Below are 25,540 nucleotides of genomic sequence, written 5' to 3'. Positions count from 1 at the left end.
AGAACAACTCTAGCAGCTCAGAACTGCACATTCATGAGGCACCATGGACCATCAGCAGAAGATTTATTTTGCATCAAACCTGAAACTTTGTAAACTGGCAAATCCCTCCCTTTTCAGGTACTATCAAGCTAGGAGATCAACCATGTGATAATGAGCATCAAACAACTGTAGGAACGTCATCAGTCATACCTAAAATAGTCTCACAACCAAAAGATCAGATTAAATTTCTGCTGTACTGCTACATCCAGCTGTCGATAACAGTTGATAGTTAAATAGTCAAAGCAGGGAAGAGGATCCAAGAACATCTGCATCTTCAGTTTTGATGGAACCCAGTAAGCAAATGCATAAAGACAAGGCTCAAACCTTTGCAATCACTTTCAGGCAGTAGGAGAGGGTGTTGATCAATCTTGGCTTTCTCCAGAGATCCCCATCATTACAGAAGTCAATTCTCGGCTAGTATGATACACTTCTACAATATCATGCAACAATCAACACCAGTGGGCATAATAAAGGTTGGAATACTGAAATCTCATACTTCTGAACTAGCTTCATCTCCAAAGGGTTTGCAGCCTGGGCATCTACCCAAGAGGGGAAGATGCCTGGGCTGCAACACCTCTAAAAAGATTGGCTGGAGATGTAGCTAGTTCAGGAGTATAACATTTCAGTATTGGGAAATTACCCACAAAAAAGATAACAATTTACTGATCTAATCTATGTTCAATCATCCACAGACTGCTGGAACGGACTGAAATCAAATGGACCAACCAGTTATTCATACATCTGAACCAGCTCAATGGCAAGCACTTTAGGTTTCTTGTGGATTAATCAGCTCCAGTTAATAGCAATGGTCCAAACATAATCATGGAGCTGAATTCCAGAAGTGAAAGCCCTGGATATTAAAGCACATAACCCATTTTGATTATGTATCATGGTCAATGGGCATCAAGGAAAACACTTTGGTGGTTACAGTCTTGCCTTTGCTCCAAGGAAGATGGATACAGTTCTCAGAGATCAATCATTACGGTTAGTAGATATCACAGCATAGGTCCTGCAGGACAGTGTTCTTGGCTTACCTTTCTTCAAGTACAGGCAGTCCCAGGATTACATAAGGCTTTTGTTCCTGACTACTGGCCCCAAGCCGATTTCTTTGTAAGTTAGAAATGGCCATTTTCTATAGCTACCCATTATCACATTGCATAATCATACACTTACTATAATCCTTAAAATTATAGTATTAGGGTGAATTTCATTAAATATTCACCCTAACACTACCCTTAAAGTAATGGAACATATACTGCATCTGGTCATTAATAAATATCACAAAATAGTTTACTATTATTATTACAGATTGAAAAGTTCTTTAAACATTTATGGTGTTTCTCCAAGACAGGCCATCCAAAAACTAGGGTGTTTCTGAACTTCATTATTCCTCCCACCACAAGGCTAGCACCAGGGCCAATGATTGCTAGTGTTCAATTGCACTCACAGCAATTCAGCAAGTGAAGCAGTTTGTGTTCCTTGCACCAAGACCTAGGCAACGTTCATGTAGGATCAAATGTTATATTCTGGCCACACATCTGCCATCATGAATGAAAATGTCAATTCATTTTACTTTAACAATCGGTAATATTACCAATGCCAAGCTGCTCACTATCTGACCAGAAACCCACCAACAGAACAGCTCAGAAGCTGATTATTCTGTGATGAATGACTCACTTCCTACATGGTACCATAGAGTATAGTTGTACAGCACAAAAATTGGCCATTTGACCCACTGTGACCATGATGATATTTTTGCCCATCTACACTAATCCCCTTTGCCTATATTAGATCTTTCAATGCCTTGCCTATTTGTGCCTGCCTAAATGTCTCTTACACATAATGAATGTATCTGAGTCCACCACCTACTTAGTAAGTGTAAAAAAACCTTTACTCTTAAATCCCCTTTAAAACTCCTTCCTCCCAGCTTCCACCTATGCTCTCGTTTTTATATCCCTACCACAGGAAAAAAAATTCTGAGTACCTGCCCCTTACAATTTTACAACTACAGCAGGTCAGTCTTAGTCTCCTTTTAATCTCCCCCCCCCCCCCCAATAACGGAAGTTCTCCAATCCAGGCAAATGCCTTGGTAAATCTGCTCTGCACTCTATCTAGTACAACCACATCCTTCCTATAAGGTGGTGATCAGTACTGTACACATCACTCCAAGTGCATCTTAACCAGTGTTCTGTTAAGTTGTACCGTGATATCCCAACTTTTTTTTTAATTCTATGGTGTGACCTATGAAGCAAGCATACCATATACCTTCTTAATTATCCTATCCACTTATACTGCCACTTTAAGGGAATTCTGGACTTGGACTCCTAAGTCTCTGTCTCACTCTGCTCAACTTTCCATCTGATTTTTATCCTGCTGCAGCCTGACACACTTACTCACGTTCCACAACACCACTGCTTTCTGTGTTATCTGCACACTAATAATTATATTCATACCTCCTGTATTTACAGTACTGTGCAAAAGTATTAGGCATATGTAAAAAAAATTCTGTAAAGCAAAAAATGCTGTCAAAAATAAAGAAAAGTTTCTAAATATCAAACAATTTACAATAATGAGCCATAAACAGTATCCCTTTCCATAACTACTTGAAAGGTACAGAATTATGGTCCCTGCTTCCTATGTGTTCTCCCAGCAACACTTCCATCTGCTCAGTTTCATTTCCTAAGATCAGGACACACTGCCATGTCCAGCAGAACATCCCACATACTGTGTCAATGCTGGTTGTGTGTATGTGTATCTGCACATGCACTGATAATGCTGTCTGAAAGATCCAGCTGCCTATATTTGTCTGTGTTAGTTAGTCTGTATGGAAGACCCGACTGACTGTCTGAGTCAGCATTCCATCAGAAATTGTTAAAACCACTCAGTAGGTCAAGCAAAATAAATGGGAAATAAACTAAAAAGTGATAAATAAGCATGTTTGAGTTGCATAGATGGTGGAGAAAAGAGGAAATGCCTGTGAGAAAGAATACACCAAAATACGTGTGTGTGGGACGGAATGGTGGGGGGGGGGGGGGAAGCATTCGCTCCCTAAATCTTCCTACCTCTACAGTTCAGGGTAGGCCCTTACAGCCATCCCAACCACACCATCCCAGCAACTACTGACAAACCTGATTAACCCTAACTTAACCACAGAACAATTTACAAAGACTAATTAACCTACCCAGTACGTCTTTGGATGGTGGGAGGAAACCTTCCCTCAAACGCATCTCTTTGCTCAAACATTTGGTCATTTGTCCTCGTATTTCCTCAGCAGTTATACTCTTTTGTTAATGTCCTTCTGAATTAACTATGGATAATTAAAGTTGATCTATAAATGAACACATTTCTTCTACAAGTGATAAGGTATTTTACCTCCTATTAAGTAGGGGTTCTCAATGTAGCGTTGAACAACGTAACTTTCTACTGTAGCTTCATCTTTCGAGTCATCTGCACGACTCCCATCCTAGAAGATACAAGGATCAGCTTGAGAAAATTTATACTGGTGATTCAGAGAAACGTCCATCTTTGAGGTCACTGACTAGGTTGAGACAGGATGAGGAGGTTTGGCAATTTTTGACCACAGCCTTTGGCAATGATGTCTTGAATTGTATGTTCTGAGGAGAGCAGTAGCTAACCTGGAGCCTTTTTAGACCTGGCAGATAAGAGGTGTGAAGGTTGCAGTATCCTCCAGTTCTGCCTCTGACTTCCATTGTAGCCTTTAATTTGCTCATGAAATGGTGGTATAGACTCAGTGGTCACTTTATTAGGTACACCTGCACACCTCCTCATTAATGTAAATATTTCATCTGGCAATCACGTGGCAGCAACACAATGTATGAAAGTATGAATGTATGAAAGTTCAGCTGTTGTTCAGAGGAAATCATCAAAATGGTTGGTGCCAGACTGGGTGGTTTGAATATCTTAGAAACTGCTGACCTCCTGGAATTTTCGTGCTCAACAGTCTCTAGTGTTTACAGAGAATGGTGCAAAAGACAGAAAACATCCAGTTAGCAGCAGTTCTGTGGGTGAAAAAGTCTTGTTAATGAGAGAGGTCAGAGGAGAATGGCCAGACTAGTTCATGCTGACAGGAAAGTAACAATAACTCAATTGCAAGGCATCTGATTTGACAAGACCTTAAAGAATAGTGAGGTCCACTGAGAGGATCATCAGAGTCTCTCTTCCACTGATCCAAGATATTTATCAGGAGCTCTGCATATGCATATCCTCCCTTAGCATTGTCAAGGATCCCTCCCATCCATCCCACAGCCTCTTTGACCTGCTACCATCAGGCAGGAAGTATCGTAGCATTAGGATAAGGACTGTAAGGATGGAAAACAGCTTCTACCTGCAAGTTATGAGACTACTGAACTCCCTGCCACCACCTAGGTCTCATCGCACATGAAGCCCAGTAGTGTTATATGGCTTACTTTTTAAACTTGTGTCATAAATGCACTTTATGCTAAATATCAATTTTATTATTTATTAATTTATTTTAGTAATACTAACAATGTGAGTTATATGTACTGCATTGTGCACCTTGGTCTGGAGGAACATTGTTTTGTTTGGCATACAGTTGAGTGAAAATAAACTTGAACTTATTAAACTGGAAACAACTACACAATACAACAGTGGTTTGCAGAAGAGCATCTCTCACAACACGTTACACCTTGAAGGGGATAGGTTGCAGCAGCAGACCACAAACATATAGGAAGTACCTAACAAAGTGGCCATTGAGTGTAGATTGGCAATTATCTTTGACACGGTGTAAATTCCAATGGACAAGTAATCCCAAAGCAACAACTTTAAAACCCCTCTTTGGGAAATTGGTTCAGTGATTGGCTGCATTTTCCTGAGAAATATCAACAGTGTCACATTAACATTCATCCTACTTAATGTCTGGAGGTTAATGATACAGGGGAGTATGAATGCACGTGTGTGTAAATGTGCATGTTTATGTCTTAATGGGAAAAATAGAATTTTCAAAGAAATGCATGCTAATGTCATTGGATTCCTCAGAACTCAGCAATGGAGTACCAATTTCCTTGACTCTTGTCCTCAACTTACTAACCCTAACCCATATGTGTTTGGAATATAGGAAACTGAAGCACTTGGAGGAAACCCTTGCAGACACAGAGAGAATGAACTCCATTCATGATCGCTGGTGCTGTAAAGTGTTATGCTAACCGGTACAGAAAGCTTCGGTGTTGCATTTACTACGGTTCCATGAGAAAGTGCCATTTGAAGATCAGTGGATGGCAACAGAAGAGTGCACAAGGGAGTCACAAAGACAATGGTCACTTCAAAATGCTGAAAAGGGAGGAGAAGATGTGCCTTGGAGTGAAACCCCTTTGAAGATGGCAAAGATTGTGAAGGGTAATCCACTGGATGCAGAATGCGGTGGGATGGAAAGCCAGAATCAAGGCAAACTCAATACTTACTCCATCAGGAAGGAGAGAGGTGTGACAAGAGGATATACACAAAATGCATTCAAAAGCTTTCTTATTTCAGGTTTCCAATCTCTGTAGTTTTTGATTATCAAACATTGCAAGTTGTCAGGTGTATTCTTTTGTTCTATCCTAACCACAGGCCTTTCACCCATTATATGGGAATACCAGTTTAACAAATTGTTAGAGGAGAGTAGTACCTTTCTCCATTCCATGATATCTTTGAGTCTTCGGAAAAGAAAGATACCTTTTCCCTGTGACCTTGCAACCTAAAACGAAAAGGATTTCATGTAATAAGCAAAACTGAAATATACAATTCCTACCACTTGCCTGAATGATAGAATACATTAACACATGACACATTGCCAGAAATTCAGTGGCTGATTTGCTGGAAATTGAGGGGCTGATTGAATCGGAAGGCTTATTGTTCTACTGTGAAACTCATTTTATCATTAATTTCTTAGCTTTGCTCACAACATTGAATAACCATTCACTCAATCTAGAAATGTCAGTTGTTATCTGTTCATATTTGTTGAACATTTAATACCTACTTTCTGGGCACGGTGATATGCAATACTCACTGTTTTGTGTGTGTATATATATGGTTCAAAACTGAAAGATGGATGGGGTTATGCCAATAGTTGGAAGTGTGAACAGGGATCGATTAAACAGAAAATGGGATATGTGGCTTCTTGGTCTGCTTTTCCTCACCGGTTTCATAATCCATGTGATTCCTGGGTTTTTCTTGAACTCTTCCACAAACAGATGGTACTCAACAGGCAGCTCAAATGTCTTTGGAAAGAAGTCACATTTAGCCGCCTCTAGCTTCCCATGCTCACGCTCCAGCTGTTTGCGAAACCTCTTCAGGTTTTTCACCATGAAGTTTTTTCGTGTCAGCTTCCATTTGAGGAAAGAGAGAAAATGTAATCTAGATCTCAGTTTATGAACAGTGAATTGTCACACAAATGGAGACGAAGTAACAATTTACCATTGCACATTCTTTTTAACTGTGAGAGAGATCATGTTTAGTCAGCTGGGAGGCTGTCATAGTTAAAAGGTTTGTACAGAACTTCTGATAGTATGAAGGATCAATACCAGTGCTGACCAAACCACCTGTTTCTTTCTCTTTTATGTAAAAATCATTCTTCAGAATGAAACAATTAGCATTGCTTCATGGACTGCTTTGTCGAGCACCTCCGCACCATCCGTCACAAGTGGGGCTTCGTGGTGGCCAAACATTTAAATTCAGATTTCCATTTCCATTCTGACGTGTCAGTCCATGGCCTCCTCTTGTGCCAAGAGGAGGCCACCTTCACCGTGGAGGAGCAACACCTTATATCCCATCTGGGTAGCCTCCAAACTGATAGCATGAATATTGATATCTCCTAAACAAACTCCACCCCCCCAACTTTCCTCTATTCCCCTCTCTCCTCTCCTATCAGATTTCTTCTTCTCCAGCCTTTGACCTTAACACTTACCTGGCTTCACCTATAACCTTTCAGCTAGCCTCCTTCCCCTCCCCCCACTTTTTTATTTTGGCATCTTTCCCCTTCATCCTCAGCCCTGAAGAGCCTCAGCCTGAAACATCCACTGTCTGTTCATTTCCAAGGATGCTTCTTGACCTATTGAGTTCCTCTAGCATTTTAGAAATTTATTTATTTATTTATTGAGCTACAGAGCGGAACAGGCCCTTCTGACTCTTTGACCCATGCCACCCAGAAAACTCTGATTTAATCCTAGCCTAATCATGGGACAATTTACAATGACCAATTAACCTACCAATTTTGTATGTGCAGCTTTGGATTTCCAGCATCTGCAGAATTTCTCATATTTATCATTTACGCTGTATCTTTAAGATGGCGAAATGTTCAATATATAGCACTGAAAGTAAGATAAAAGTTTTACAACAAGCCACATAATGAACTATCATGAATGATGACCAAAAACTTAGTAAGGAAGTGACAGGTTCTGATGAAGGGCTTTCAACATGAAATATAGACTTCTTCTCTACCCATCAATGTGGCCAGACCTGGTGAATATTTTAAGCATTTTCTGTATTTATTTTAGATTTTTAGCCACTGTAGTTTTTTATTTTTTTCTTTCAAACCTTACCACACAGATCAATGGGTCCTAGGTATTTATCAGCATTTAATCCCATTCATTTATCCACTTTTTAAAAACTAATGGTAATTTATCTCAGCTTCCCAACTCCAATCTTGCTATGCCTGCCTTAACAATATATTAAATTCTTTGAATATAATGCTTCATTGTTACTCATCAAAGTCAACCCTTGGTACTACAGTCATTGGGCACTGGTTTAATAGAACTCTCGGAAATGGATGAAAATCAAAAATCATCAGATTTCCAGCATTGATAACAAAAACAGAAAGTGCTGGAAACTCAGCAAGTCAGGTAACATCTGTGGAAGGAGAAACACTTCAGTTCTGACAAAAGGTCATAGAGTCGACACATTGACTTGTTTCTCTCCTCACAGATACTGTCTGATCTGCTGAGTTTTTTCCAGCATTTTTGTTTTTGCTACTAATTTATATTTCCAGATACCACAAACTGAGTCAGTTGATAATAACGTGAGTCAATCAGTTTTAGCTGATAACCTAATTAACTGAGAAATGGTAGGCCACTTTCATACCACTGCAAATGAAAACTACAAGGTTAAAATAGTGAGAACAAATTAAATTAATAAATACTTAAAATAATCTTCTTACTCAAAATCCACATTTTTGTGGGCACAGCATACCTTGCTATAACACAGGATGGAAAAAAAATAGAAAATCTAAAGTAGTTCTAAATGATAGGAGATTGAAAGGTGTTAGTGTTCTGAAGACCTGGGTGCTCTTGAATCATTGAAGTTAATGTGCAAATACACTAAGCAATTAGGAAAGCAATGGTCTGTTGGGCTTAATTGCAAAAAAATGTGAGTATGCATATTCTACTAGACTTGGAATACAATGTACAGCTCTGATTTCCCCAAATCAGGAAGGATACATTACCAATGTCCTTTGTCAGCTGAGCAGGAAGTTATACCACATCTGGTTCCTACAGGCATATTACACATGCACATGCATATTAGAAAAAGTTAGGCACATCCTCTCTCATCTTAAAAACTGGCTCATTGAAGAAACTTGGCTTGTTTAGCTCCACCAATACTCAACCTCCTTACTCCAACAATCCCTAATGTCTCCAGCACTTAGGTCTTTTCCATTATATCAAAAACACATAATAAATTCTTATTACCATAAGATACGTCTTTTGGGAAAGTCTGAAGTAGGATCTAATACTGATTTTCCTATCTCTCATAAGCATGGAAATGATTCTCTTAATGATCTGTATAATCCAGTTTGCTCTGGTGAAGTTGTTCACCATACCTGTGGGAGGCAGGAGTTCCACTTTCATACCTCATAGTGATTGCGAAAGTGACAGATGCGAACATGCTCATCCATATACGTGTAGCCAAAGTTCTCTCGCAGCCAGCTGGTGTCACACCAGTAAAAGTCCCATTCACCTTCACTGTCAACAAGGGAGAACTCAATGACAAACAGGATATAAACACACAGCAGAATCAAAAACACCATTCAATGCCACCAAATACAGTCACATCACAGGTCACCATGTGTCTGTTTCTTTAAACAAGCCAGGGAACAGATTCATAATCAGAGTTCAGAATCCAGATAACTTTATCCTGACAGCGTTATTTTTTTCATTGTTAGGGTTCATCCTTCAAATTTCCACCTAGAATCGGTTTTAAGCTCAGGAACAATGAATTTTTCCTTGGTTAAGAAGCAGCTTGAAATGGGATTTTGAATGGCAGGGATAGGGAAGGGCATTTTTTTTTTAGTGAAACATAACCACTTGATCTCAACAAGAAGGACATGCACCACATGCTAACTTTATAAAGTTTGCACTCAATGTTCTAATAACCATAGTGGCATACAGAGCAATGCATTCATTTGTCATTCATTTCAGTAATTCATAGGGAATGATTAGGAAAGTATTAAATGACTTATTTGTTTTCTTAAAAGCTTCTGGTCAAAGCTGCGGCTGGCCTAGTCATCCTCACCTTATAATTGTGCACAACTACAAGAATGGAGAGAGGACACACAGAAGAGCACAAATTGTTGGGAGGAGGAGGGGAAAGTTCTCACAGCAGGTTAGTTAATTTATAAATAGATTTTTAAGGAAGTGGGTGTTTAGTAATGAGTGTTATTAATAGTTAATTCATCTGAACAGCATTGAAGAGATTATCACTGAAATCTGCCAATTTCTACCATCACTTTTGTGACCTCAGTATACTCATCTTGACAACATGTGAATTACATCATTAGATGTTCCTAATATATTCTTAGGGGGCATCTTAACATTCTGTGGATGTCAAGATGACTGTGGCTCTTATAAATATCTGCTTAAGATGTTAGCAATATCTTCTAGCTTGCGGTGCATTGATTCATAAGTAACCTCATTGTTGTTGCCTATACACAGATTAAAGGCCTCAACTCATTTCCTCCTCCAAGAGGAGCGTATGTGAGGGTTGCACAGATTAAGGCTTCCACATATTACAAGTTGGTCACTAACTTCATACATTATTTTGCTTGTATCACAACAGCTCAGCCCTACCCAGAATGTGAAGCGGATTTTACTCTCCAATACCAACTGCTTGCTACCGCCCATGCAAACACCTGTTATGTTGGTAGTAAGCAACAGTACCTCATTTTATACCTGTCCTCCAAACTAGATGTGCCTGAATCACAACAATCCAAAAAATGGGTTGTCGATGGTTACATTTTTTAGATAATTTCTGGGGTGTAAGGCTAAGAATATATTAAGGATATCTAGAGATGTAACCATATTACTTTTCTTAAACCAAGAAACCCATGTGGTGACTAGAAGTACAGTTGGTTGCAATGTTGAACCAACTGTAGATTTGTGCTCTGTCCACACTGGCCAGATACATGTCATTTTAAGTCTTCCCATTCTCATTCTGGCCTATCTGTCCTCAGTCTTCTCCACTGCTACACAGAGATCAAAACCAAATTGGAGAAATAGCAGCTCATATTCTACTTGGGTAGCTTACAGCCAAATGGTATCAACATTGAATTTTCCAATTTCAGGTAACTCAAAATCTTCCACAATTAATAATTGGAACATCTAATCATTTTCTCCCTTTGTTCTTCCATCCCATTTCCTCTGTTCTAAAGTGAGTTCTTGTATTCTGTGGCTGTGCTCTTTGGTTCTAGACACCCTACTATTGGAAACATCCTCTCAGCATCCACCCTATCTATGCCTTTCAATATTCAATAAGTTTCAATGAGATCCCCCCCCCCATTGTTCTAAACTCCAACAAGTACAGGCCCAGAGTCATTAAATGCTCCTCAAACATTAACCCTTTCATTCCCAGGATCATTCTCATGAACCTCCTTTGGATCCACCCCAATGCCAGCACAACCTTTCTTAGGTAAGGGGCCCAAAACTGCTCATAATACTCCAAAGTGCATCTAACAAATACCTTATAAAGTCTAGAAACACCTAAAAGGAACTACATGGAACTGAGAAATCAGCTGCTGCGCAGGTTGACAGTGTTGTTAAGAAGGGATATGGTGCGTTGGCATTCATCAAGCGTGGAATTGAGTTCCAGAGCAGTGAAGTAACGTTACAGCTATACAAGACCCTGGTCAGACCCCACTTGGAGTACTGTGTTCAGTTCTGGTCACCTCACTATAGGAAGGATGTGGATACTACAGAAAGAGTGCAGAGGAGATTTACAAGGATGTTGCCTGGATTGGAGAGTGTACCTTATGAGAATAGGTGGAGTGAACTTGGCTTTTTCTCCTTAGAGTGACAGAGGACAAGAGGAGACTTGATAGACGTGTAAAAGATGATGAGAGGCATTGATCATGTGGATAGCCAGAGGCTTTTTCCCAGGGTTGAAATGGCTAATACGAGGGGGCATAGTTTTAAGGTTCTTGGAAGTAGGTACAAGGGGATGTCAGAGGTAAGTGGGTGCAGGGAATGCACTGCTAGTGAAGGTGGTAGAAGTGGATATATTAGGATCTTTTAAGAGACTCTTAAATAGGTACATGGAGCACAGAGAAATAGAGGGCTATGCGGTAGGATAATTCTAGGCAGATTCGGGAGTAGGTTACATGGTCGGCACAACATTGTGGGCTGAAGGGCCTGTAACGTGCTGTAGATTTCTATATTATAAAAGACTGGTGGGCTCTACAAATGGGCTGATGCAGATGTCTGCTCAGTCCATGCCATCTCAGGCTGCGGGATCGGATGGCATCCCAGGGTGATTACTCAGGATGTGCGCAGCACAACTGGCAGGTATGTTTACAGACATTCTTAATCTCTCCCTCTCCCAGTGTAGAGTGCCCTCCTGCTTCAAATTATGGTGACTTCATAGAAGTGTATAAGATGATAAAAGACATAGGTAAGAGTGGACAGCTAGCATCTTTTTCCCTGGGCAACAATGGCTAATACTAGAGGACATACTTTTAAGGTGATTACAATCAAGTATAAGGAACATGTCAGAGGTAGTTATTTTTTTAAAGAAAAAGACTGTATGGAATGCACTGAAGTGGTAGAGGCAGATACTTCAGGTGCATTCAAGAAACACTGAGACAAGCACAAAGATGAAAGAAAAGTGAAGGGGCATGTGAGACGGAAGATTGATATTGGAGTAGGTTAAAAGTTGGCACAACATCGTGGAACCTGTACTGTTCTATGGTCTGTGCAAGTGTGATTGTCAACTTCAGGTTCTTTGCTACATTCTGCTATTACTTATCATCTCTTTCAAGCCAAGTACCTTTGAGTGATATGACAGTCAGGACTGAATAAATACCAATGTGAAATCCAAGTTGTGTATGTGAGGGTGAGAAATGAGCTGAATGGTCATATCCATTCATAATTGAGGGAGTCCAAATAGAGGAGTGATGAAGAGTGGACAATGTTAATGGTGCAGTTGATTGAATACCCCATTTGATAACTTGTCATATGGTTAAATTTCTTACTGCACTACGTGCACATCTGTTAAGCAACTGTGTCCTATCCTGCTGCTACTTCCTCCTAGAGGGCCTCTAGTTATGTGGCCTCACTCCTTCCTAACTCTTCACCAAGGCTCCCAATAAACATGGTCCATACATTCCCATATATATAGCCGCACTCAATACTTCACAGCATAGATTCAGCTTGCAGACTGTGGCTCACTAGCAATGTCAATTACAATGTACTCCTTGGAATGTAGAAGATTGAGAGGAGATTTGATAGCAGTACACAAAATTATGAGGGATAAATGCAAGCAGGCTTCTCCACTGAGGTTTGGTTGGTCTACAATTAGAGGTCATGGGTTAAGAGTGACATGTGAAAAATTTCAGGGGAACTTGAGGAGAAACTTCTTCACTCAGAGGGTTATGAGAGTGCGGAACAAGCTGCCATCGCAAGTGGTAAACACAAACTTGATTAAGAGAAGTTTGGATAGGTACATGGATGGTAGGGTATTGAGGGCTATGGTTCTGGTGCAGGTCGATGGGAGTAGGCAGTTTAAATGGTTCTGCTTGGACTAGATGGGCCAAAAGGCCTATTTCTGTGTTGTACTTTTCTATGACTATATCCAAAAACAGCAGGCTTCCTTTAAATAATGCCTGACCACTAATGACGCATACATCCAACAGCACGGGTAGAATTAGTTGCTAGTGGCAACAGGTAACCCTTACTTAACATGTTGCTTGCAACAGAATGAATGAGTGCTACCTTGTCATATACAGTAATCCATATATAGGCCACCCTCACATTATGACATTTCAGGTAATGGAAATTCACACTTAAAGGATTCACAAATTACCAAACAATCTATGAATCAGAATAAACATTCACTATTAAAAAAATTATGTGAAGAGTAGTAAACAAGTAAGCCAATTTTTCCCTGACTCACATTTTTAATAAGTAACATATGACACAGTTTCACATTCCTGGAAATTATGATAGGCCATTTCTAGAAATGCAAACCTAATCAAACACCAGGGTTGCCTGTATAGGTATTTGGATCTTATCCTGTTTAACAACCATCAGGTTTTGATAGGCAAGTATAAGGCATTAGTTAAATCAGTAATGACCTAATCAAATGAAAGAGCAAGCAAAATAAAAACTGAAGAAAAACAAAAGAGCTCTCTGCAGAAACCTATACACTATTCAAATGGTCATTATTACCTAGCTGTTTTTTAAACTCACAACTGTACCTCATTGACTTTAAAGCCTTCACTGAGCCTATGAAAACTACCATAAGTATTCTTTCTTTTAAATGGAGTATAGAACACAGAAAGGTAGAACACAAAAATATACTGGTTAGCCCAGAACGTTGAACCCAATTAATTAAGCAAGCGAATGACACCTAATCTCTTCTGCCTGCACGTGGTCTATGTAAAAATAAAAGAGTTGCTTAGGCTTCAAAGAGAAGACTTACAGAGTTCAAAGATTCTGCATCTGCTACAGAAAGCAGATTTTTGGAAGAAGGTTACATCCTTTCCTCTAACCTAGCAACTTATTCAGACCTGGACTAATCATTCCGTGCTTTTTATCCTATCCTGGGTCCTTTATGATCTGCAAAGGTTTCTCAGAACAGAAAGGCTGCCACAAACTTACACCCAATTAATGTTATTCTCAGCTCACTTCCCTCATCCCACCACAAATTCTCTGATCCAACAATTAGAGGGTACTCACTCCTTAACTTCAACCCATCCAGGTCGCTGCCGCAGAACATCCAGGATGGTATTTGTCAAAACACATTTGAATCGTATGATGTTACGTTGCTCCCTACAAGTGAGAAATACTATTACTGTCCAAAGAAAATTCGAGTCTAGCATTACAACGCAGTACTCAAGATGCAAATTACTGAATCATCCAAATGTACAGGGGGAGAGACAGAGAGAGAAGGAAAAGGGAAAAAGATGCTGGAAAGGAGCAGAGTGATAGAGTGGGGAGAAAGTGTTGATTGGTGGAGGAGATGGGAAAGAAAAGAGAGAAATGTATAAATCACTAGGCCTGGATGAAATCTATCCCAATTTATGCTGTTAAATATGAGAAGAAGTGAGTCTCTGTTCTGTCAGAAGACTGAAAGATGGCTAGTGTTGTACCATTGTTGATAATGGAAACAGGAGGGACAAACAATTCAGAGTGGTTAAGCTTTAGTAGTGGGAGATTATTCGAATCCAGTTCAAGAGAGAGTAATAAGCCTTGAGTTAGAAATATGAACTGAGGACAGTCAGCACGGGAAGACTGATTCTGGCTAACTTGAATGTATTTTCTTAGAATGTAACAAGTGCAACACATATGTTTAATGTAGTTTGTCAAGAATTTAATAAGGCTTTTGAAAAAGTCCTACATGGCAGGTAGGTCAAAAATGTGAAACCCTGTGGATCCAAGGGAGAGTGAAAAATTAGATCCAGTATTGATTTAATGGCAGCAAAGGGCAACAGTTAAGACCACTCCCAGTGAAGTTCGATCAGACTGAGAACTTGCTTTATGTTATAGGTATCACTGATTTAGACTTAAATGTACAGGGACATGATGAAGAAGTTTGTAGATGATATAAAAGCTGATAGCATAATTCGCAGTGGAATGGAACATTTTATTTCAGGAAAATAGAGATAACCTGGCCAACGGGCAGAAAAGCGGCAAATAGAATTTAAATCAAAAAGTGGTGAATTGTAATTTGGGAGGTACAACAAGGCAAGGGAATAACACAATAAATGGAAGAATACTGAGTGAAGTGAAAAAGGGCCTTTGTAAAATTTCTCTAGAAATCCATAAAAGCAGCAAGACAGATCAATAAGATGGTTTATAAAGACATGCTATCCAATATTAGCAGAGGCATAGAATACAAGAGAAGTCATGTTGTGCTAGAACTGCATACAACATTTGGACACAGTTGGAGCTACACGCTTGCAGGAACTGGAAAACTGCAGCTATGATGCGAGATTAGTTAAACTAGGATTGCTCGCCTCAGAATAGGGTATCTATGAAATTATAAGGGGCAAAGGTTGAGTAATTGGGAAGGACATATTCTTAACAAAAGGGTCAAAAACTTGGGGACATGAATTAAAAGTAACCAGTTGAAGGATTAGGGGGATAATGGGAAAAATTCCAGACACCTACATTATACTTCTGTTTATTAATTACAGCCCAGCGTTCAACACCATCACATCCTCATACTAATCATCAAGATCCAAAACCTGGGCCTCTGTACCTCCCTCTGCAACATGGTCTTTGCCTTCCTTATCAGGAGACCACAGTCAGTGCGGATTGGAAATAACACCTCCTCCTCAATTGTGATCAACACTGGCGCACCTTAAGGATACGTGATTAACCCACTGCTCTACTCTCTCTACACCCATGACTACATGGCTCGTTACAGCTCAAACACCATCTATAAATTTGCTGATGACACAACTATTGCTAGCAGAATTTCAGATGGTGACAAGGAAGCATACAGGAGTGAGATAGATCAAATGTTGAGTGGTGTAGCAACAACAACCTTGCACTCAATGTCAGTAAGACCAAGGAAAAGATTGTGGACTTCAGGAAGGAGAAGTTGAGGGAACACACACCAGTCCTCAGAGCGATCAACAGTGGAAAGGGTGAGCAGTTTCAGTTCCTGATATCTCTGAGGATCTATCTTGGGCCCAACATTTTGTTGCAATTACCAAGAAGGTACAACAGCAGCTATATTTCATTAGGAGTTTGAGGAGATTTGGTATGTCACCAAAGACTGACAAAGTTTTACAGATATACCGTGAAGTGCATTCTAACTGGTTGCATCGTCATCTTGTATGGAGGGGCCACTGCACAGGATTGGTAAAAACTGCAGAAAGATGCAAACACAGCCAGCTCCATCTTGGGCATTAGTCTCCCCAGCATCGAGGACATCTTCAAAAGGTAATGCTTCAAAAAGGCAGCACCTATCATTAAGGGCCCTCTTCACCCAAGACATGCCCCTTCTCATTGCTACCATCATGAAGGATATACAAGACACACAGTGTTTTAGGAACAGCTTCTTTCCTTCTGCCATCAGATTTCTGAATGGACAATGAACCCATGTACACTACATCACTATTTGTTTTTTTCCCCTCTCTTTTTGTACTATTTTAATTTACAAATTTCTTATTGTAATTGATAGCGTTATTATTATGTGTTGCACAGTACTGCTGCTGGAAAACAAATTCAACAACATATGCCAATGATATTAAACTTGATTCTGATCTCATTGCCTGAAAGTGGGGTAAAGGCACAAATCCTCATCATACTTAAACAGCACTTGGATGTGTGCTTGACCACAAGATGGTAGGCACAATTAAGCCATTTTTTTCAACCTGCATAGACACAATGGGTCAAATGGAAGCTTGAAACCAAATCTTTCATGATTCCATGATTCAGAGGGATAGGAGACAGAAAGTTCATTGAATAGACTAAACAGACCATTCACTATTGAAGAAAACATGTCAACCCACCTTTGTTTCAGATTACCAAATGATCCTTTGTTCACAATGGTCTACAAATAAAGAAAGATCTGTCATTGCACCTTCAAAACCAGAAAGAAAATACAAAGAGGCACGTGAAGGGGTAAATAGGGAGTCGGCATAAGGGGTAAGGAGGCAAGGCATGGATGGAAAAGCTGGAGAGAGCCAGGAAGGAAATGGGGATAGAAAGGGAGGGATGAAAGAATAAGGGGTTTAGAAGGGAAGAGAGATGTGTAGAGAGAAAGAGGGAAGGAAGAAAGTAGAGAGAGGAAAGGGAAAGAGGGTGTAGACGGAAGGAGGGAGGAAAGATATCGGTGTACGAGGGGGAAGAAGGGTTTGTAAAAGGAAGGGAAGAGATGGTGCAGAGGGAGAGAGGGGAATGGGGAAGAGAACGTGTAGAGGGAAAAAGAGAGGGAAGAATGGGTGTGGAGGGACTATGGAGGGGCAGAAGATGATAGCTCAGAGGAAAGAGAGGAGGAGAAATAAAGACCGTGACAGGACAGAATGGAAAGCGTAAGCGGGTGGAGTGGAATGTGAGCACTGACAAAGTGCAGTGGAATATCCAGGAGTAAATTCCCACCTTGCTGCGGTTCATGGTGCCTCTCGCGTCGCTCCATCTCCATGGTAACGACGCACTGAGCCGCTCCTCTGCGCAGTGCATGCGCATTTGCGTAAAGAGGGACTGCTCCGAGAGGAATGCCTTGACACGAAGGGTCTCGGCCCGAAACGTCGACAGCGCTTCTCCCTATAGATGCTGCCTGGCCTGCTGTGTTCCACCAGCATTTTGTGTGTGTTGTTGTTTGAATTTCCAGCTGATTTCCTCGTGTATGCTTTGGGAGAGTTGGGCGGGATGGGCATCTGTGATTGGTGGGAAGCCTGGATGGAGACGCTGATTGGTGAAAAACCTGGATAGGGACACTGATTGGTGAAAAACCTGGATAGGGACACTGATTGGTGGAAAACCTGGATAGGGACACTGATTGGTGAAAAAGCTGAATAGGGACACTGATTGGTGAAAAAGCTGAATAGGGACACTGATTGGTGGAAAAGCTGGATAGGGACACTGATTGGTGGAAAAGCTGGATAGGGACACTGATTGGTGGAAAAGCTGGATAGGGACACTGATTGGTGGAAAAGCTGGATAAAGAGACTGATTGGTGGAAAAGCTGGATAAAGAGACTGATTGGTGGAACCCGACTGAACGGGAACGCGCTGCATCAGTCGGAATGAAGGTCACGATGGGGCAGTTTATTGCGTGCACGGAGTGTGAAGAGCTAAATTCAGACTCACTTTGCTGTGCAAAAAGAGGGCGAGAATTGGATTAAATAGTGTAAATGAAATGGTGCAGTGTTGGATCATGTTGTGTAAAATGATGTTAGAGCATAGTACCGTGTAATGCGATGGGCGACAGTAGCGGATTGGATCAGGTTGTGGAAAAAGATAGTGGAAATTGTTTTATACTATTAACCGCAGCAATGTGGGATTTCTCCCAAATATTTCAGCCCCACCTCCCCTTGACCAGAACAAATTTAGCTTCCAGTCTCCAATACGCCCATTTCTCCTAGGTCGGAAGAGTATGGGAAAATGGAATCTTGATGTCCAACAAGATGGTACAGAATAGAATCACAATATGTCATGTGCCTGCGGTGGGACAACACCATGTAATGGAAGAATACAGAATAGGACTACACTATGTAAGAGGCACCAGAGAAGTGGAAAACAAAACTAAAACAGAACGCTGGAAATACTCTGCAGCATTTGCAGAGAAGAATTAAATGTCCATAACTGCACTGCAGAATTCTCAATAAATGTAGGACCAGATATTTGTGTAGCAGAGCGTTGTACAGAATGGGAACAGACTGCGATATATTTTGTGCAAACCACTTCATCCCGTGTAATGGTTACAAAATGGAGTTACACTATATAACACAATAGTATTAAGTGGAACAATATAATAGAACAGTAAAGTACGATTTCTATTTTATAGCCATGGTACAATTACATGATACCGAGGAATGAAAGTTGTCTCTTTTTATATGCAATAACCATTGTACATCTGTCGTGGAATAACTGTGGGTTATCTTGGTCTGGGCAAAGATTCTTTTTTTTAAAAACTTTTTTTATTGTTTTCAAATAGTTACAGAATAAATGTGTATGAAAAAAGAATGTTACCCAGCCCCCCCTCCCCCTAACATCCCTATTAAAAAAATAAGAAAGAAAAAAAAAAGGGAATGCCTGGATGTTGGAAGATCCCCACATGCTCCACGGAGTTCTCATTTTTTTTAAATATATGTTAAAATTCTTTTTCTCTTTCTTTTTACTGGCCCATTAAGCCCATTAACATTAAAACTTAAAAAATTTAGTAGATTAGTCATTATTTTTTTATTATATTACTCCAATCTATAAAAATACCTAATCTTTCCACTTTCGTGGTATCCTGGGAAATCTTTATAAAAATCTCCATGTTGCTATGCGTGTCCCCACCAATCATCCAGGCAAAAAGATAGAAAAAAATTAAAATATAAAGAAAAAAAAACAAAATACCCCCCTACTAATGTTGTGGGAAAAAAACACAACATTACCCCCCTCTGCTGTACGGGTCATGGCAACCGCCATGATTACACACGTGAATCCCGCAGTAACCGATCCACAGCCTCCCAGCCCCCCCGCAACATAAAAAAGTATATGTATAAGAAGAGAAAAAAAAATACTGTTCTCATTTAGTATTTCTAAAATTTTGCTTTTCTCTTCTATAATATCCATAAATGTCCATCACTTCTGTTCCTTGGGTCTATCTTCATCTTTAATCCATTACGTTTGGAAGCCTCTATGTGTAATTAGCGAATAGATGGAAGTTCTTGTACAAACTCCTCCGCTTTTCGATAATCCGGAAAAAAAAAATTTCCCTCCACCGAAACAATTATCAGTGTTGCTGGGTGACGCATTGTAAATTTATAACCCTTTTCCCATAAAGCTTTTTTCGCTGGGTTAAATTCCTTCTTTCTCTTCAACAGGTTGTAACTTATATCAGGATAAAAAAGAACTGGTTTCCCTGCTATCATCAGTGGCCCGTTTCCATTTTTGGCACTTTGGGCAGCAGCCTTCAGGATCTTTTCTTTGTCTTGGTATCGTAAGCATTTTATCAAAATTGATCGTGGGTTTTGATCAGCTCGAGGTCTTGACCTTAAAGATCTATGCGCCCTTTCAATCTCAACTGGAGTTTCTCTTTCCATTTCCAATTTTTCAGGGATCCATGGGCAAAGATTCTGATAATGCTTCTCTTTGCAAAGAAGTTCAGGATTTTGCAGAGACAAATGATGGTGGTATTTTTCAGTGTCTCAAGATGTCTGTTGTAGGTAAGAAATACAAGAGACTGCTAATGCAATCTGAGACTGGTGAGGGGAATCACTCTCAGAACTGATGCAGGGTTTCAAAATGTCAGAGCTCCTTCCCTCCACAGATGCAGCTCGATTTGCTGAATCCCTCCAGTGAATTGTTTGTTGCACCTACTGCAGTTGGTCCAGATGTTAGAAGAATGTAAAAGACAGGATCATTGTAGACAATAAATTTTATGCCAGGTCTAGGGTCTTGATTTTCAAAAACTGTTTTCTTCAATCAACAAAAGACTATGCTGCTGTACTGAAGGCAATGCAACTCCACAATTTAGGTTCAGGTAACTTTCATTCTGCAGTTTAATCGCCATAGGTTGAACAATTTTCCATTAGTTCTGCAGATGAGCTACACGCCCATGGTTGGTTCTTTGGTGGTGTGATGTAATATAGTGGAGAGAAAGGCAGGGTGATGTGAGAGCTGGGATGGGATAGGTGGAAGAGGTAAAGGGCTGAAGAGGAAGGAACCTGGTAGGAGAATACAGTAGAATAAAGGGAGGAGGTGTTCATTTCCCCTTGTAGTTGCTGCCTGACCTGCTGAGTCCCTCCAGCATTTTGTGTGTGTTGTTCCAAGTTTCCAGCATCTGCAGAATCTATTGTGTCTACTGTTTGACAAAGTCCATCTTCTGGTAATATCTGAGGGATTGACACCTATGTCTTTCTCTGTGGTAGGAGAGAAAGGTACAGAAAACTGTTGGGGAAATAATGCATTTTGCTTGATGCTGGTCTTCACTAAGATTAGTTGAGTGGTAGACCTGTTGGTTAATGTCATAGGGTGTATGCCTTTGTGGAACAAACATAAGCTAAGGGTGAATATGTGAGGCAGCTGAATTGGAGGAAAGTATTCCACGACCCATCCTGAATGATGTAATCAAATGCTTCAGTGAGGAATGATTGTGTTGGAGGGAGTAGACACTAAAGTGATTCTGGTTAAGGGGAGTGGGAGAGCTGAAATTTTTGGGAGAAAATTCCACCATGCTGTGACTCACAGTATAAAATACAGTAATCTTCAATATCTTTTCCACAACATGATCTAATTCTCTACTGTCTTAGGTGTGATCCCATTCTCTGCCATAGTATTACACAGTTGATTCCATGCTCTAACATCATTTTACACAATGTGGTCCCAAACTGTGCCATTTTGTTTATATTTTATGATCCAATCCTCCCTTTTTTCACACACTGGGATCACAGTGGTAGGTGTTGAGGTTTCTAATTCTGATCAGACGGATGGTTTCATGAGCCACGCATCTGGGGAACAACACAGACAGCAGCCATTGGCTGAGGACTACAGAGCAGTTTAGGTCATGTTGAGTCTAAGCAGCGTCTTTGAACTCGTGTACGTGAAGCCAGGTAGAGAACATTTCTCAGTAACTTTACAATTTAGAGATTTTTTGCAACACAGACATGGAAAAAGTAGATAGCATCTCACTCTGGTAAACCCATCTTGCATATGTCTTTGAAGGCCAATCATGAATGAGAAAATCTGCAGAGGCTGGAAAATCCAAGCAGGACACACAAAATGCTGGAGGAACTCAGGAGGTCGGGCAGCATCTGTGGAAAAGAGTACAGTCAACACTTCAAGCTGAGATCCTTCCTTAGGACTGGAAAAAAAAGATGAGGAGTCCAGAGTAAGAAAGGGCAGTGAGTACATTTTCTAATCATTGGTGTTCACCTGAAGGTTGTAGCAGGGGGAATATATGTCATTAAATACCAGGACAAAACATTGAAACCTCCACAATGTAGAAGGTTATTCTAGCACAATAGTAAGTTGCCATAAAACATAGGAACAGAATTAGGCTATTCGGCCCATTTAGTCTGCTCTGCCATTCGATCATGGCTAATTTATTATCCCTCTCAAGCCAATTCTCCCCCCTTCTCCCTGTAACTTTTGACACCCTTACTAATCAAGAACCTATCAACCTCCTCTTTACAGGCAATAAAAACACAACACTTTTTTATGCAAATAAAAGATTTAATACTTTTGTTTAAACAGTTCCAGATATATCCATGTCTGTCAGCAGTCTCTGTTCTATGAAGCAGAAACTTGCCTGGGCTGTGAACATCCAACAATGGGATGAGGTTGGTGAGTTGGTTCAGTGCTCCAGGAGGAGGCTATGATCTGGTGGCATTACAGATGGATTAGCGAGATCCTTTACTGACTTCAGTAGATCTCCACCAGATTTACAGCAGCACTCTAGTAGGACTCAAGAGAGAGAGCCTAACAGGACTCCAGCAGGTATTAATCAATGTAATCATGGGGTACTAACAAAACGGGGAGGCACTTATAGTTTTATTAGGGTCCTGCTGGAAAACAGACAGTACAATTGGACCACAGGGCAATAACAGGCCACACAAACATAGCAGTAATTGGGCACTAGCGGAGTTGTAGCAGAGCTGAAATAGAATTTAAAAGCGCAGTGATAGATTAGTAATCTGGCGTTAATGGCTAGACTATGGCACAAAGAAACCTCTTAACAACATTGATGAGGCATGCAAATATGTGTGGTGGGCTTTAACAGGGCTCAGTACAGGCATGCCCACAGGTAGTTTTACAACATTTCTGCTCCTCTGGACAGTCTCCATCATGTTGGCAGAACTCAGCGCACATCTTAGTTCCTCGGGGCAAGGAGCACCTTCCTGGTTTCACTGTGTAAACACAAGCAACACATCAAAAACTGAGGCAACCAGTGTAGGCAAGAGTAAAAGTAGCCATCTGCTTGTGCGCAGAATCAGAATCAAAATCAGGTTTAATACCATGAACACACGAGGAAATCTGCAGATGTTGGAAATTCAAGCAACACACACAAAATGCTGGTGGAACGCATCAGGCCAGGCAGTATCTATAGGAAGAAGTACAGTCGACGTTTCGGGCCGAGACCCATCAGCAGGACTAACTGAAAGAAAATACAGTTTCACTGATCACCTACGCTCTGTCCGCCAGAGAAAGCAGGATCTCCCAGTGGCCACACATTTTAATTCCACGTCCCATTCCCATTCTGATATGTCTATCCGTGGCCTCCTCTACTGTCAAGGTTGGAGGAACAACACCTTATATTCTGTCTGGATAGCCTCCAACCTGATAGCATGAACATTAATTTCTCTAACTTACAGTATTGCCCCCCTCCCTTTCTTACCCCATCCCTTATTTATTTATCTATCTATCTATTTATTTATTTATTATTTTTTCTCCTTTTTTCTCTCTCTGCCCCGCTCACAATCACTCCTTGCCTGTTCTCCATCTCCCTCTGGTGCTCCCCTCCCCCTTTCTTTCTCCCTAGGCCTCCCATCCCATGATCCTTTCCCATATCCAGCTCTGTGTCCCTTTTGCCAATCACCTTTCCAGCTCTTAGCTTCACCCCTCCCCCTCCTGTTTTCTCCTATCATTTCGGATTTCCCCCTTCCCCTCCCACTTTCAAATCTCTTACTCCTCTTCTTTCAGTTAGTCCTGACGAAGGGTCTCGGCTCGAAATTTCGACTGTGCTTCTTCCTATAGATGCTGCCTGGTCTGCTGTGTTCCACCAGCATTTTGTGTGTGTTGCTTAATACCATGACATTTGTTTTTATGGTAGCAATAGGTAAAACATTCTATAAATTACAATAACAAAAATATATAGTATATTAAAAATGAAATTAAATAAATTGTGCAAAAAGAGTGAAGTAGTGTTCATGGGTTGGTTCAGAAATATGATGGTGGAGTGGAAGAAGCTGTTTCTGAATCGTTGAGTGTGTACCTCTCCCTGATGGTAGCAATGAGAAGAAGGTATGTCCTGGATAATGGGGGTCTTTAATGATGCATGCTGCCTTTTTGAGCCCTCACATTTTGAAGATGTCCAGTTGGACTTTAGAATGATTCAGGAGCAGGGTAGACATATAACACAAAAATAAACAGGTTAGTTTTGGTCAGTCCCATTACTATTTATATATAAAATCATTTATAGGTTTATTTATTATAAAGGAAAATCACCTAGAGAATTTAATATTGTACACAATTAGCTTTACCAAAGACTTATACAACTGCATCATAACATCCCAACTCCTATACTCATTGCCCTAATGAAGGTCAGTGTGCTAAATACCTTTTTCACTACTCTACACTTCCTTGACAGCACTTCCAACAAACTGTACACTCATACTCCTAGGTTCCTTGATTCCAGTACTGTTGCTACTGCCCTTTCATTGATAATAAAAGTCAGATTCTGTTTGGACTTTCCAAAATGCCTCACCTCACATTTATCTATATTGACATCCATTTGCCATTCCTTGGCCCTTTATCCCCAACTGATCAAGATCCTCCTGTTATCTCCAATAACCTTCTTCACTATCAACAACACTTACTAATTTTGTGTCATCTTCAAGTTTGCTGATCAACCCTTATGTATTCACATCCAAATCATTTATTAAATGACAAGGGTCCTAACACCAACCCCTGTAGCACACCTCTAATTACCAGTCTCCATTCTAAGAAACAATCTTCAACCACCACCCTCCAAGCCACCTTACTAACTCCCCTTGGATCCATGGGACCTAAGTTTCTACACCATCCTGCCAAGTTGGACCTTGCTGAAGTCCAAATAGACAATATCCATTGCCCTACCCTCAGTTGCCCTGCTGGTTACCTCTTCAAAGAACACTAAAAGTTTTAACCAACATGATTTCCCACATGCAAAGCCACGCTGACTCCTCCTATTCAGAGTTTACCTGTCTAAATGCTGGTAGACCCTATCGCTCAGATAACTTCCCCACTATTAATGTCAGGCTGACTGCCTATAGTTCCCTGGCTTGTGCTTGCTACCCTTCTTAACAACAGGGCAATGTTAACATCACCAGTGACTAATGATGGAGCAAGCACCTCTGCAAGGATTTCCACATTTCCCTCTCTAGCCTCCCACAATGTCCAAGGATGTACTCAGTCAGGTACTGGAGACTTATCTACCTTAGTGCATAGAAGGCTGCAAATGTGTCTTCCCTGGTAGCATGAATGTCCTCCAAAACATTTCCACTTGTTTCCCTTATCTCTTGAGAAATATAATTTTATCCTCAGTAAACACTGAGGAGAAAAATTCATTAAAACCCCACCAATCTTCTGTGGCTGGAGACTGGGTGGCCCTGCTGATCTCTGAGGGGTCCTACTCTCTTC

General features: G+C 40.6%; 2 protein-coding genes across 3 annotated transcripts in view; both read right to left on the bottom strand.

The window, feature by feature from the left end:
* Nucleotides 1-17,717, bottom strand: part of ttll9 (tubulin tyrosine ligase-like family, member 9) — a 48,693-nt gene extending 30,976 nt beyond the window's left edge. The window contains exons 1-7 of one of the 2 annotated variants that reach the window (XM_073061573.1): nucleotides 17,592-17,717; nucleotides 17,003-17,043; nucleotides 14,217-14,309; nucleotides 8,900-9,011; nucleotides 6,195-6,380; nucleotides 5,684-5,752; nucleotides 3,412-3,502 (exon numbers count right to left, since the gene is read on the bottom strand). In XM_073061573.1, the coding sequence (XP_072917674.1) occupies nucleotides 3,412-3,502; nucleotides 5,684-5,752; nucleotides 6,195-6,380; nucleotides 8,900-9,011; nucleotides 14,217-14,309; nucleotides 17,003-17,043; nucleotides 17,592-17,678 (679 nt within the window). In that variant the 5' untranslated portion in view covers nucleotides 17,679-17,717. The remainder of the gene's footprint in view (nucleotides 1-3,411; nucleotides 3,503-5,683; nucleotides 5,753-6,194; nucleotides 6,381-8,899; nucleotides 9,012-14,216; nucleotides 14,310-17,002; nucleotides 17,044-17,591) is intronic. The other variant, XM_073061574.1, reaches the window with a different exon arrangement.
* A 4,637-nt stretch (nucleotides 17,718-22,354) lies between these two features.
* Nucleotides 22,355-25,540, bottom strand: part of wfdc2 (WAP four-disulfide core domain 2) — a 29,936-nt gene continuing 26,750 nt past the window's right edge. The window contains exon 4 of the mRNA XM_073061572.1: nucleotides 22,355-23,049. Coding sequence (XP_072917673.1) covers nucleotides 22,916-23,049 — 134 coding nt within the window. The 3' untranslated portion in view covers nucleotides 22,355-22,915. The remainder of the gene's footprint in view (nucleotides 23,050-25,540) is intronic.

Source organism: Hemitrygon akajei, chromosome 11, assembly GCF_048418815.1.
Source record: "Hemitrygon akajei chromosome 11, sHemAka1.3, whole genome shotgun sequence".
Taxonomy (NCBI): domain Eukaryota; kingdom Metazoa; phylum Chordata; class Chondrichthyes; order Myliobatiformes; family Dasyatidae; genus Hemitrygon; species Hemitrygon akajei.
This window is presented reverse-complemented; position numbering and strand designations above follow the sequence as displayed.